The 12,864-nt window shown below is 37.9% G+C and overlaps 1 protein-coding gene across 1 annotated transcript in view; it reads right to left on the bottom strand.

Moving 5' to 3' along the window:
* LOC102270097 (bifunctional heparan sulfate N-deacetylase/N-sulfotransferase 4) overlaps positions 1-12,864 on the bottom strand; it is a 284,219-nt gene that overhangs the window by 102,491 nt on the left and 168,864 nt on the right. Inside the window, exons 4-5 of the mRNA XM_070372913.1 lie at positions 10,511-10,696; positions 8,505-8,633 (exon numbers count right to left, since the gene is read on the bottom strand). Of these exons, the coding sequence (XP_070229014.1) occupies positions 8,505-8,633; positions 10,511-10,696 (315 nt within the window). The remainder of the gene's footprint in view (positions 1-8,504; positions 8,634-10,510; positions 10,697-12,864) is intronic.

Below are 12,864 nucleotides of genomic sequence, written 5' to 3'. Positions count from 1 at the left end.
CAATGAATATGCAGGGTTGATTATTAATTCTCTTACATGTTGATAAACTGCCATTTCCTTTTTCCTCTGACCCTACTATAATTAAATATGTAGTGCTGGTTTGTAATATGTAAAATTAAACCTACTTCATATTTTTTATGTTTCATAATCAAAAATATATACCTATGTCTAAACTGGATAAGAACAGAATTACACAGTTTTAGCATCAGATGAGATATTAAAAGTAATAGATTTGACATTCCTACAAAATTTTTGTTTATACAGCTTCAATGACAAGAAACCAAATATGTCATGAGGCAGTCCATACAATTTACTGGCAGATTTAATCTATATTTATATAATATTTATACTTAAATAATTCTGGAATTTATGCACTATTTTCTTTGAACGTAATTTTGGGGCTTTTTATTATTGCCTGTTAAATTTCATCTTGCTAGATTTGGTCTGTAAATTCACTGTGCTATGTATACTAGATGTATTTACCATCACTGCCACCTTTGTGTCACACTATCTTATCCTTATCCATCCGTTCATTAATATACTGAAAACCCAACACTAAGGACAAAAATCTATGGATCATTTACAAATCCTCAAAGAGAATCACTATGCAAGAGAGATGCCACAATATAAGGTGTCTATAGTATTTCCAGGATGTGAAAGTTTAGGTCATTATTGAAAAATGAAATAAGGTGAGATTGGTCTTAAATCTTTAGAGTTTATACTAACACTATGATCACTTATTCTACTTATAAGCCCCCAAGACATTGGTTTTCCATGTTCAAAATCAGTTCAAACAGTAGGTGGGAGAAGTGATCATCTTTCTCTATGATTTCATGGATGTTGATTGTTTCTACTGAAATCATATCTCCCTAAGGGACTTTGATACATTAAAAAAAAATGCAGTCATAGAATCTCCTTTGGGAACAGGCTCTGTGAGGATACAAATAGTCTTTAGAGTCAACATATCAGTGAACTCATGTTGAAAACATACATTCACATCACTGAATTTGTAGGCTTTTTTTCTTCAGCATGGTTTTGATGAAAAAGAATAAGGAGATACTCTTTACTCTGACAAAGAATTAAGTGGAAATTAGAGAAAAAGGAGAGACCAGAGGAGAAGACTGGGTATCAGTATTACTTTATTTCTGTTTTCTTCTTTTCTCATTTTCCTTCCAGAAGGCTTCTTCTTTGCCAGTCTTGCTGAAACCACCTAACTTAAAATAGCCATTAATCAAGCAGTCTCAGTACTTATTTTCTGGATGTCAATGAAGGACTATTGATCACAGCAGATCAACTCTCAGTTCAGTTCAGTCACTCATTCATGTCCAACTCTTTGCGACCCATTGACTGCAGCACCCCAGGCCTCCCTGTCCATCACCAACTTCCGGAGCCTACTCAAACTCATGTCCATCAAGTCGGTGATATAATCCAACCATCTCATTCTCTGTCGTCCCCTTCTCCTCCAGCCTACAATCTTTCCCAGCATCAGGGTCTTTTCAAATGAGTCAGTTCTTTGCATCAGGTGGCCAAAGTATTGGAGCTTGGAGCTTCAGCTTCAGCATCAGTCCTTCCAATGAATATTCAGGACTTATTTCCTTTAGAATGGACAGGTTGGATCTCCTTGCAGCCCAAGGGACTCTCAAGAGTCTTCTCCAACACCACAGTTCAAAAGCATCAATTCTTCAGCACTCAGCCTTCTTTATAGTCCAACTCTCACATCCATACATGACTACTGGTAAAACCATAGCTTTGACTAGATGGAACTTTGTCAGTAAAGCAATGCCTCTGCTTTTTAATATGCTGGCTAGGAAAGCTGAGCACAGAAGAATTGATGCTTTTGAACTGCAGTGTTGGAGAAGACTCTTGAGAGTCCCTTGGACTGCAAGGAGATCCAACCAGTCCATCCTAAAGGAGATCAGTCCTGGGTGTTCATTGGAAGGACTGATGCTGAAGCTGAAACTGCAATACTTTGGCCACCTGATGTGAAGGGCTGACTCATTTGAAAAGACCCTGATGCTGGGAAAGATTGAGGGCAGGAGGAGAAGGGGACAACGAAGGATGAGATGGTTGGATGGCATCACTGACACAATGGACGTGGGTTTGGGTGGACTCTTGGAGTTTGTGATGGACAGGGAGGCCTGGTGTGCTGCGGTTCATGGGGTCGGAAAGAGTCAGACATGACTGAGTGACTGAACTGAACTGAACTGAGGTTGGCCATAGTTTTTCTTCCAAGGAGCAAGTGTCTTTCAATTTCATGGCTGCAGTCACCATCTGCGGTGACTTTGGAGCCCCCCAAAATAAAGTCTGTCACTGTTTCCATTGTTTCCCCATCGATTTTCCATCAAGTGATGGGACCAGATGCCATGATCTTAGTTTTCTGAATGCTGAGTTTTAAGCCAACATTTTTACTCTCCTCTTTCATTTTCATCAAGAGGCTCTTCAGTGTTTCTTTGCTTGTTGTCATAGGGTGGTGTCATCTGCATATCTGCTGTTATTGATACTTCTTCAGGCAACCTTGATTCCAGCTTGTGCTTCATCCAGCTTGGCATTTCACATGATGTATTCTGCGTATAAGTTAAATAAGCAGGGTGACAATATACAGCCTTGACATACTCCTTTCCCAATTTGGAACCAGTCTGTGGTTCCATGTCCAGTTCTAACTGTTGCTTCTTGACCTACATTCAGATTTCTCAAGAGGCAGGTCAGGTGGTCTGGTATTCCCATCTCTTGAAGAATGTTCCACAGTTTGTTGTGATCCACACAAAGGCTTGGCATATTCAATAAAGCAGAAGCAGATGTTTTTCTGGAACTCTCTTGCTTTTCCGATGATCCAATGGATGTTGGCAATTTGATCTCTGGTTCTTCTGCCTTTTCTAAATTCAGCTTGAACATCAGGAAGTTCACTGTTCATGTATTGCTGAAGCCTGGCTTGGAGAACTTTGAGCATTACTTTACTAATGTGTGAGATGAGTGCGACTATGCAGCAGTTTGAGCATTCTTTGGCATTGTCTTTCTTGGGGATTGGAATGAAAACTGACCTTTTCCAGTCCTGTGGCCACTGCTGAGTTTTCCAAATTTGCTGGCATATTGAGTGCAGCACTTTCATAGCATCATCTTTTAGGATTTGAAATAGCTCAGCTGGAATTCCATCACCTCCCCTAACTTTGTTCATAGTGATGCTTTCTAAGGCCCACTTGACTTCACATTCCAGGATGTTTGGCTCTAGATGAGTAATCACACCATTGTGGTAATCTGGGTCATGAAGTTGGTTTTTGTGTAGTTCTGTGTATTCTTGCCACCTCTTCTTAATATTTTCTGCTTCTGTTAGGTCCATAACATTTCTGTCCTTTATTGTGCTCATCTTTGCATGAAATGCATCACTTCTGGTGCCTCTCTATTCATAACAGGACACAGCTACAAAAAATTCCAAGCTTACAGTATCTTTACTTCATTCATCACTTTCTTCCCTCTTCCTTTGTTTCCCATTTTATTTCACTCCCTTCCTGTCTGTTCCCATCTTCATTTCCTCATTTGGTGTGATGGTTAAGTTTGTACCAACTTGACTGGGCCACAAGTTATGCAGCGCAAACGTTATTCTGGGTGTGTCCATGAGGATGCTTTTGATGAGATTAACAACCAAATTGGTCAACTGAGGAAAGCAGATAAGGTGGGTGGGTCTGATCTAATCTGCTGAAGGCCAAATAGAATGAAAAGTCTCACTCTTCTGTGAATAAAAAGGAATTTCTTCTGCCCCATTGCCTTTGAACTGATTACTGTGTTTTATTTTCTTTTAACCTGCCTAAGAACCTGAAGTGAAACACTGGCTCTTCCTGGGTCTCAATCCTGTCTACTTTGGGGCTAGAACTACACCATCAGCTGTTCTGGTTCTCAGGCTAGAGAACTTCTACGAAAACTATACCATCAGCTCCCCTGGGACTCTAGCTTGTTCACTGTAGATTTTGAGACTTTCCAAATTCCATAATCACATGAGCAAATTCCTTATAATAATTCTCTCCCCCACCCATCCTCTTAGTTCTGTTTCTTTGAAGAACCCTGATTAATATATCTGATAACTTCTGCTTATGCAGCTCTAGAACTAAGACCTGTTTTTTTTTTGTTTTTTTTTAAATCTGGGTTCTGTCAAATGCCACCCACAGTGTGTCTCCCTAGAGAGCTGAGTAGCCTCTACTTGGATTGCCTATTATTACACTGTTCATGTTTTGAGCAGCATTTATTCCTTACTCCCATATCTTTGTGGACTGCTATTTGTCTGATCCCAGTTTCATATCACTGTACGTAGAATGACTTATATTATCCACACTGTTAATCATCTCTAACATTGCTCCTTCTTATTTGTCTATCTGGGTTTCTCGCTTTTACTCATGAATCCTACTTTAAGATCACCATTAGTTCACAATGATTAAGTATAGTTTGTTATTGGATTCTAGAAATCTCCTGAAAACTCCCCTCTTTCATTGTTCTATTTCTCCTGCAATTAAAATAACTTTGGTTGGCAATGATTAGCTTTTTAAGTGAGGTTAGTGTTATTTTGTCAGTTTATAGCAGTGCTACATGTATAAGTGCCAAATAGTCTTCCACCTTATTTAAAGGACCAGCTATTACCCTCTGAGTAACGATTTATGCATGCTTGCATCCTGTCACTTCAGTTGTGTCCGACTCTTTGCGACCCCATGGACTGTAGCCTGCCAGGCTCCTCTGTCCATGGGATTCTCCAGGAAAAAATACTGGAGTAGGTTGCTGTTTCCTTGTTCAGGGGATCTTCCCAACTCAGGGATCGAACCCAGGTCTCATGTCTCCTGTGCTGGCAGGCGTGTTCTTTACCACTGTCAAGGGCCAACTGTTAGTCTGTGAATGATGCTATATATGGAGTGCTAAATTCAAAGTTTTTGAAAAGCAGAGTTATAAATACATCTCTTTAATGGCAAGTAGCCCCATGGGCACCCAGGTGGTGAATATCAGTAACAATCAGACCTTGGGGCTAGAGGTTCATGGGAGGGAATCATCATTGTTCTGATGCTTATCCCTTCCCCTGAAGAGGGGACAAGGGCAGATTTGGGGTTGGGAGTATACCCCAAAGTGAAAACAGTATGAAGATGTGACCCTTGCTTCTATGAAGACCAAATTCTCAATTAATGAGGGAAGGAGTAAAGAGAAAGATTTCCCATATTTGCTTTCACTCACATTCACATGTATATATCAACTCTCAAAAATATTTTGTGATGTTATTGATTCTTTTAAGTCTCAGTGAGCTTGAATTAAACACATACAAAATGAAGTATCCAAAAGGAATACTTTTGAGGAACACTAAAGATTGTCTAGTTTATAAATTTGTCTTACAGGAGAGCAAACAAGTTTTGAAAAATAAAATTTCTTACTAAAATCATAGAGCATCCAAGCTATTCCCCAGTTTAGTGGAACCCCAACAAAAAAGACAGTTCTGTTTTTTTTAATTTTATTTTATTTTTAAACTTTACATAATTGTATTAGATTTGCCAAATATCAAAATGAATCCACCACAGGTATACATGTGTTCCCCATCCTGAACCCTCCTCCCTCCTCCCTCCCCAAACCATCCCTCTGGGTCGTCCCAGTGCACTAGCCCCAAGCATCCAGTATCGTGCATCGAACCTGGACTGGCATGTTGTTTCATACATGATATTTTACATGTTTCAATGCCATTCTCCCAAATCTCCCCACCCTCTCCCTCTCCCACAGAGTCCATAAGACTGTTCTATACATCAGTGTCTCTTTTGCTGTCTCGTACACAGGGTTATTGTTACCATCTTTCTAAATTCCATATATATGCATTAGTATACTGTATTGGTGTTTTTCCTTCTGGCTTACTTCAATCTGTATAATAGGCTCCAGTTTCATCCGCCTCATTAGAACTGAGTCAAATGTATTGTTTTGTTTTTAATAGTCCTGCAGTTTGAAGAAGTTTGTTGATTACTCATACTCAGATAAAGCGCTCATTCCCCATACTCAAAGTCCTTCAAGCTAGGCTTCAGCAGTACATGAACTAAAAACTTTCAGATGTACAAGCTGGGTTTAAAAAACACAGAGGAACCAGAGATCAAATTACCAACATTCATTGCATCATAGAGAAAGCAAGGGAATTTCAGAGAAAAGCATCTACTACTGCTTCACTGACTATGCTAAAGCCTCTGATTGTGTGGATCACAACAAACTGGAAAAGTCTTAAAGAGATGGGAATACCAGACCACCCTACCTGCCTCCTGAGAAACATGTATGTGGGTCAAGAAGCAACAGTTAGAACTGGACATGGAACAACTGACTGTTTCCAAATTGTGAAAAGAGTACATCAAGGCTGTATATTGTCACCTTGCTTATTTAATTTCTATGCAGAGTTCATCATATGAAATGCCAGGCAGGATGACTCACAATCTGGAATCAAGTTTGCCAGGAGAAATATCAACAACCTCAGATATGCAGATGATATCACTTTAACTGCAGAAAGCGACAAAAACTAAAGAAGCTCTTAATGAGGATGAAAGAGGAGAGTGAAGAAGCTGGCTTAAAACTTGTATCATTCAAAAAGCAAAGATCATGGCATCTGGCCCAATCGTATATGGCAAATAGAAGAAGAAAAAGTGGAAGCAGTATCAGATTTTATTTTCTTGTGCTCCAAAATCACAGCATACAGTGACTTCAGTCATGAAATTAAAAGATGCTTGCTCCTTGGAAGGAAAGCTGTGACAAATCTAGATAGGGTATTAAAAAGCAGAGACATCACTTTGTCCACAAAGGTCCGTCTAGTCAAAGCTATGGTGGTTCCAGTAGTCATATATGGATGTGAGAGTTGGGCCATAAAGAAGGCTGAGTGCCAAAGAATTGATGCTTTTAAACTGTGATGTTAGAGAAGATTCTTCAGAGTCCCTTGGACTGCAAGGCAATCAAACCAGTCAATCCTAAAGGAAATCAACCCTGAATATTCATTGAAGGACAGATGCTGAAGTTGAAGTTCTAATATTTTGGTCACCTGATGGGAAGAGCCAACTCATTAGAAAAGATCCTGATTCTGAGAAACACTGAAGGGTAGAGAAGAGGGCAACAGATAGCATCACCAACTCAACGGACATGAATCTGAGCAGACTCTGGTAGATGGTGAAGAACAGGGAAGCCTGGAGTGCTGTAGTCTCGAGTCTCAAAGAGTCAGACGCAACTTAGTGACTGAATAACAACATGCATTTTTGCCCCCATTTCTCAACCCCTTCAATCCAATTTACAAGTTTTCATCTATACACAAGGTAGGTTTTTATTTCCTTTCTTCATGGGTTACAAATAGCATATACATGATCTAAATTTATTTAAACATACCTGGAGCTTCAACAGAGACAACTGAAACATAGTTTTGTTTAAAGCATGAATCATTTTCTCTCAGTGTGAAAATTTCTTACTCAAACAAGTTAGACACAGCATACAACTCACTCTTTCACATTTTCTTGTGTGCAGTGGGATGTAAAAAAAAGGACATGCCTCTCTAAAACCTCAGAAATAAAATCCTTAAGGGAAAAAATGGAAAAAGCTGAAGTAATTGCAACATTATCTAGTGACAATATATTCCCATATTGCTATACTTTCCCACATATAACTGGAAATCAAATTGAAAAACTCTGAATAATCAAAGGGCACAACTAAAAGGGACAAATTTTCTAGCTTTGATTCCAAATAAAATTAACGAATATTTTAAAAAGAAGCCTCAGATGACCCTAGTATTTAAAGATAATGCATAGTTATGTATTTTTATATAGAAGGAAATGGCAACCCACTCCAGTATTCTTGGCTGGAATTTATATAGGCAGAGGAGCCTGGAGTGCTACAGTCCATGGGGTGACAAAGTCTTAGACGTAAGTGAGGAACTAAATACAAACATTGTGTATTTTCAATGCAGCTTTTCATTGTGATCATTTTTAGAGATGGCAATATGTATGTCTACTGATAGACATACTACTACTTGAGCTAGAAGCAGATTCAACTTACAGACAAAATACACACCACTATATTGTGAATGTTTTTGGATGTACTTAGTCATGTCTCTTTGTGACCCCATGGACTGTAGCCCGCCAGGTTCCTCTGTCCTTAGAATTTTCCTGGCAATAATAATGGAGTGGGTTGCCATTTCCTTCTCCTGAGTTTCTTCCAGACCAAGAGATCGAACCCACTTGAATTGGTATCTCTTGCTAGACAACTGTATATATGTCTTTACTACAATTCAAGTATAAGAGCCAACACCAAGATATTAGCTTACATTTAATTGTTATAGTCAACACATGGATCCTAACAAATCTGTACTTTTCTTGATTGACATTTATTAAGGAAATTTAATAATTTGGAGATATAGTCTAATTTCTCTCTAGTATTTACCATCTACTCTCTTGTGAGAAGGTTGACAACGGAAACAAAATGAAACATATATTTGAAAGGTCTAATATTATTGTGAAAAGCATAAATAGGATACTTACTGGGTTTAGAAGGATTGTGAGGAAAAGTTCACCTCCTCTGATACTTTTATCCAGTTCTTGGGGGCCTCCTGGGTACTCTTTGTAGAAAATAGTGTGTGTGAACAACCCACAGGTCTGTCGAGGGAGGACCTGAGAAAAAAGAAAAAGCAGCATATTGACATGACTTAATTAAAAGTTCCATTGCTGTGTCATGACTTCAGAGTCTGCATATTATCATTCCTATTGGAGTTTCCCAGTGGATAAAGCCAAAATCTTACTGTAATCAAGAGTTGACACTGATGTAATTATGTAAGTATTAAGACAGCTGCCCAAAATCATAGGACATATACGTTACAACATTTTCATTCATGCCTACAAATTTCACCTACCAGCTGAGTTATATTACAGAATTGGTTAAAAAAAAAAAAAAAGGCTTCTTAGGGTTAACGTAATTCAAATATAGAGATTCTCCAAGGTTACATTTTTCATGGTATTAGATCGCTTTTTCCCTTGATCCTGAAATACAGTTTACATGTACTTACATCTCAGAGTCCTCAAAACAATGAGTTTTCATCAGCCTCACCACTCTGTTTTGTTTTTACTACTCTGAATTAAAGTTTTAATCCCAGTAATAGTCAAATTATCTAATGATTGCTTCTGGCATGTCTTGTGCTTAATTCTGTTGTAATTCAGAATGTTCAACAGAGAAAGTGAATAGGTAATTTTATTCCAAAAACTTTGTATTGAATAATAAACCACTTATAATCTAATGGGGTTGAGGACATGTATTCAATTGCACAGAATAACTATTTATTCTTTGCTTAATTTTCATAACAGGTTTTATTAAAACCAAGGTAAATGAAAATACATAGTGCTGACTTAAAGGAATGTTTCTATTTAATAATATAGCAAATGGTCACACTACTCAATTAAGGGAAAACTGCTTTCACTCTGATCTGCATTTGTATCAGGGTAAAACTTTTAATATCTGCTGGATTTCTATGGACATCAATACCTTTAGTTGCATTTTCAATAGATCTATTAAATCTGAGGCTTCTTTAGGTCCTCTAGTACCAATTTACAATAAAAAAATTAAAGTTTTATGATTAATGAATGTTAAGTATTATCTCTGTTAACATGAGTGCTATTATTCTTTGGTTTTAGATACTTATTGGGTGGAAAGATAGATAGGCAGATGATTCTAGTAGTAACCTGAATAATGGGTTGAAAAGGTGTAAATATTTAAAGGAGGGAGAAGAGTTGTAAACCTTTCCTATGATCTTAGCAACCAGTGATGAGAACATGACCTAAGGCACTGGATGTGGGGATGGATGTTTTAAGATGAGCTATTTTATCACAAAGCAAAACAAGACAATTTTTTTCATTCTCATGAATAATTATAAATTCCCATCTGATATACTTTTGGTTTTATTTTCATTTATAGGAACATATGCATCATCCTTCCATCAAATTGTTATTTTTCAGTTAATATATTTGAAAATAAAATATATACCTTCATTTTTATAATATGCTAGGAAGAAAACAATGAAAAACTGCTATCCTAAGATATTCTCCAGTGTCTGAAACTGAAAATAAACTGAGTGGATAAATTTAGCTCTTGGATACTACTTGTTAGATTCTGTCTGTTGATAGTGTAGTGATTTGAGAGGTGTTTTCTTGATTTACGAACCTACATTTTGCCTAGAAAACTCTAAATAGAACCAGCCAAACAAATGGACCTAGAGAAACTCTCCAGAAGTATAAGGTCCATAGACAAATCCAGAAACTGCAGGGGATGACCTACATGAAACCTGCTTCCAACATTTTGAGCTTGTCTCGAATTTGCCAAAACTACCCCACAGCTTAAGAAGCAAGTCTATAGCCAAGCAGTGTATTAATGTGTGACCATCATGGTGTGCAAGGGATTTATGATACTCATGTAAACGAGTTTTTTGGAAGTTAGATTTTGTCTTCATTCCACATGTAGGTACTGAGAGCCTTTGATACACACAACAATACATGCTCACCATGATGCTATTGTGAATGAAGCCCTTTCGGTATCGTGCAGGTTTCAAATGCGGATACTCTTCAGTGCTGGTGACCTGAATACCCCAGACCTTCTTCCAAGCTGCATACAGCTGAATATGAACTGGGTAGACCCCTGAGTGATGTGGTGCCACTGCATAGCCCATGTTGATAGGTATTCCATGTTCCTAAAAGAAAGCCAGAATAACATCATATGCCATGTGGTCAGTTGAATTTAATTAAAATCATTTCCACAAATACCTATTTAGGATATATTGAATTCTATGAGAAGGATGAAATACATAAAAACTAATAGGATGGCATTTTTGTCTTTCAGTAACTCATGATCTTATGATAATCATAGTAAATTCGTTGGGCATGTTGCTCAGTCATGTCCGGCTATTTGCAAACCCATGAACTGTAGCCTGCCGAATTTCTCTCTCCATGGAATTTTCCAGGCAAGAATATTGGAGTAGGTTGCCATTTCCTACTCCAGTGGATCTTCCTGACCCAAGGACTGAAACTGTATCTCCTGAATTAGCAGACAGGTTCTTTGTCAGCTGGGATGCTAAGATTAATTCTGAATTTTGAATACAGAAAGTTTGGGAGGAAGATAGGAAGAGGACATGGCCCTTCCTCAGAAAAGAACAACAACAAAAAAATGGCATGTGTGTAAGTTGCCCAACTAAGAGATGAATAGTACAATGTAGGGTGTGTGTCTATGATGTTGAAGACAACCAAAAAGGTAAGTACATACAATAATGTGATGAGCTTTTACTGTTAACATCAGGGATTGGGAATTAATGTATTTGAATGGCATAGACAAGGAAGCTCTGTGATCATGGAGGATCGTGACTGCTCTATGTCTTAGGAAGCAGGATATGGTGACATATGCGAAGATGAACCAGAAGTGAGGAAGATGTGAATTAAGCCTGTGCATTACAAAGCTATTGTGATCGTACCGTTTAGAGGGAACGTGAGGACCTAACCTAGATTGTTGGTGGTCAGATTAAAAGCCTACGAAAAAATGCCATATGAGAGTCAGTGATGTTGTGGATACAGTGGGTAAAGGAAAAGTGAAGATTGGTTTTAGATCTTAGCAGCTCAGTTTATTTTTATAAAACCTACTGTTTACTATGAGATGCTTCTCTTGGGTAAACAGTGAACTCTAAAGGAAAGAAGGATAAATTTAAAACAATAATAGGAGAAAATTGTAGAAGGATGGTATTACATTGTAAACTACATGATATCGACCTGTAGTCTTCTAATTTCTGCTTCTTTGTATTTCTCCCTTTAAATGCTTATCTGCTTTATAAAGACGCCTTGAAGGGTTGGATCTCATCAATTGAGGGTATAGATGACAATATTCAGTAATACACGAAGGCTGACTGAATCAAAAAACAGAACACAAAAAAGTGTTGACTTGACAATTGCCACATATATTTTCTATTATATGATACACAGAGCAGGGAAAGAATTCAGTCTGGCATAATAAGCAAGTAGTGAATGGATCACGTGTCTACAATGCCTAAGTCAATGCCACATTCAGTTCAGAAGATAGGCCCTAAACAAGTCTTCATTCTTCCTTTCACAGTCTGGCCCTCACTGTACAGCCAGATTCACCTCTCTTTCACTAGGAGTATGTGTTTTCCAACATCTATTACAATAAATGGCTCCATAGAAAAACTGAATTATGAAATCAATGCTGTAAAATGAGCTGGAGTCTTTGGCTAGGTACTGAGGAAAATTCATTTCTTTGTGTATGCAGAAGAAAAATACTTCTTCCAGGAGCTTATGTTTTCAATATAAAGTAAGGTTGGCAAAGTCCAGTTATAAATATGCTAGGAAACTACCAGAAGGAAAAGGTAACTACTTTTATGCTGACACTCACTGGGGAACATGTACTGGGAAAAGCCTTAGATCTCTCTGGTTAGTTCCACGTTGCTCAGTGAATGGTCCCAAAGCCTTCTGAGGATCAGTATCATGCAGCAGTCAAAATGTGAATGAGCTGGGTATGACATACAGATAAAGTTTCTCATGAGAGAAGTCTAAGATCAAGTGTGTTCAAATCTCTCTGTCTGGTGAATAGGAGTTGTGTAACTGGTGCAGAGAGAAGTAGTTCTGATTTACAAAAAAAGGGGATGACAACCTGTTATATTCTTATTATTCTTTCAAGTGATTCATATGGTTTTGTATTAGTCTTGTTCCATGATTAAAAGAATAACAAAGTCAACAACGCATGAATTCTAACATCTTTACCAATCACTTTGTTAGTCCTCATTTGTATCACTTCTAGTAGCACAGCTGGTAAAGAATCTGCCTGCAATGCAGGAGACACTGGTTCAGTTCCTGTGTC

This window comes from Bos mutus, chromosome 6 (genome assembly GCF_027580195.1).
Source record: "Bos mutus isolate GX-2022 chromosome 6, NWIPB_WYAK_1.1, whole genome shotgun sequence".
NCBI classification, from domain to species: Eukaryota; Metazoa; Chordata; class Mammalia; order Artiodactyla; family Bovidae; genus Bos; species Bos mutus.
Note: the sequence above shows the minus strand (reverse complement) of the source record. Positions and strands in the feature narration are given on the sequence as shown.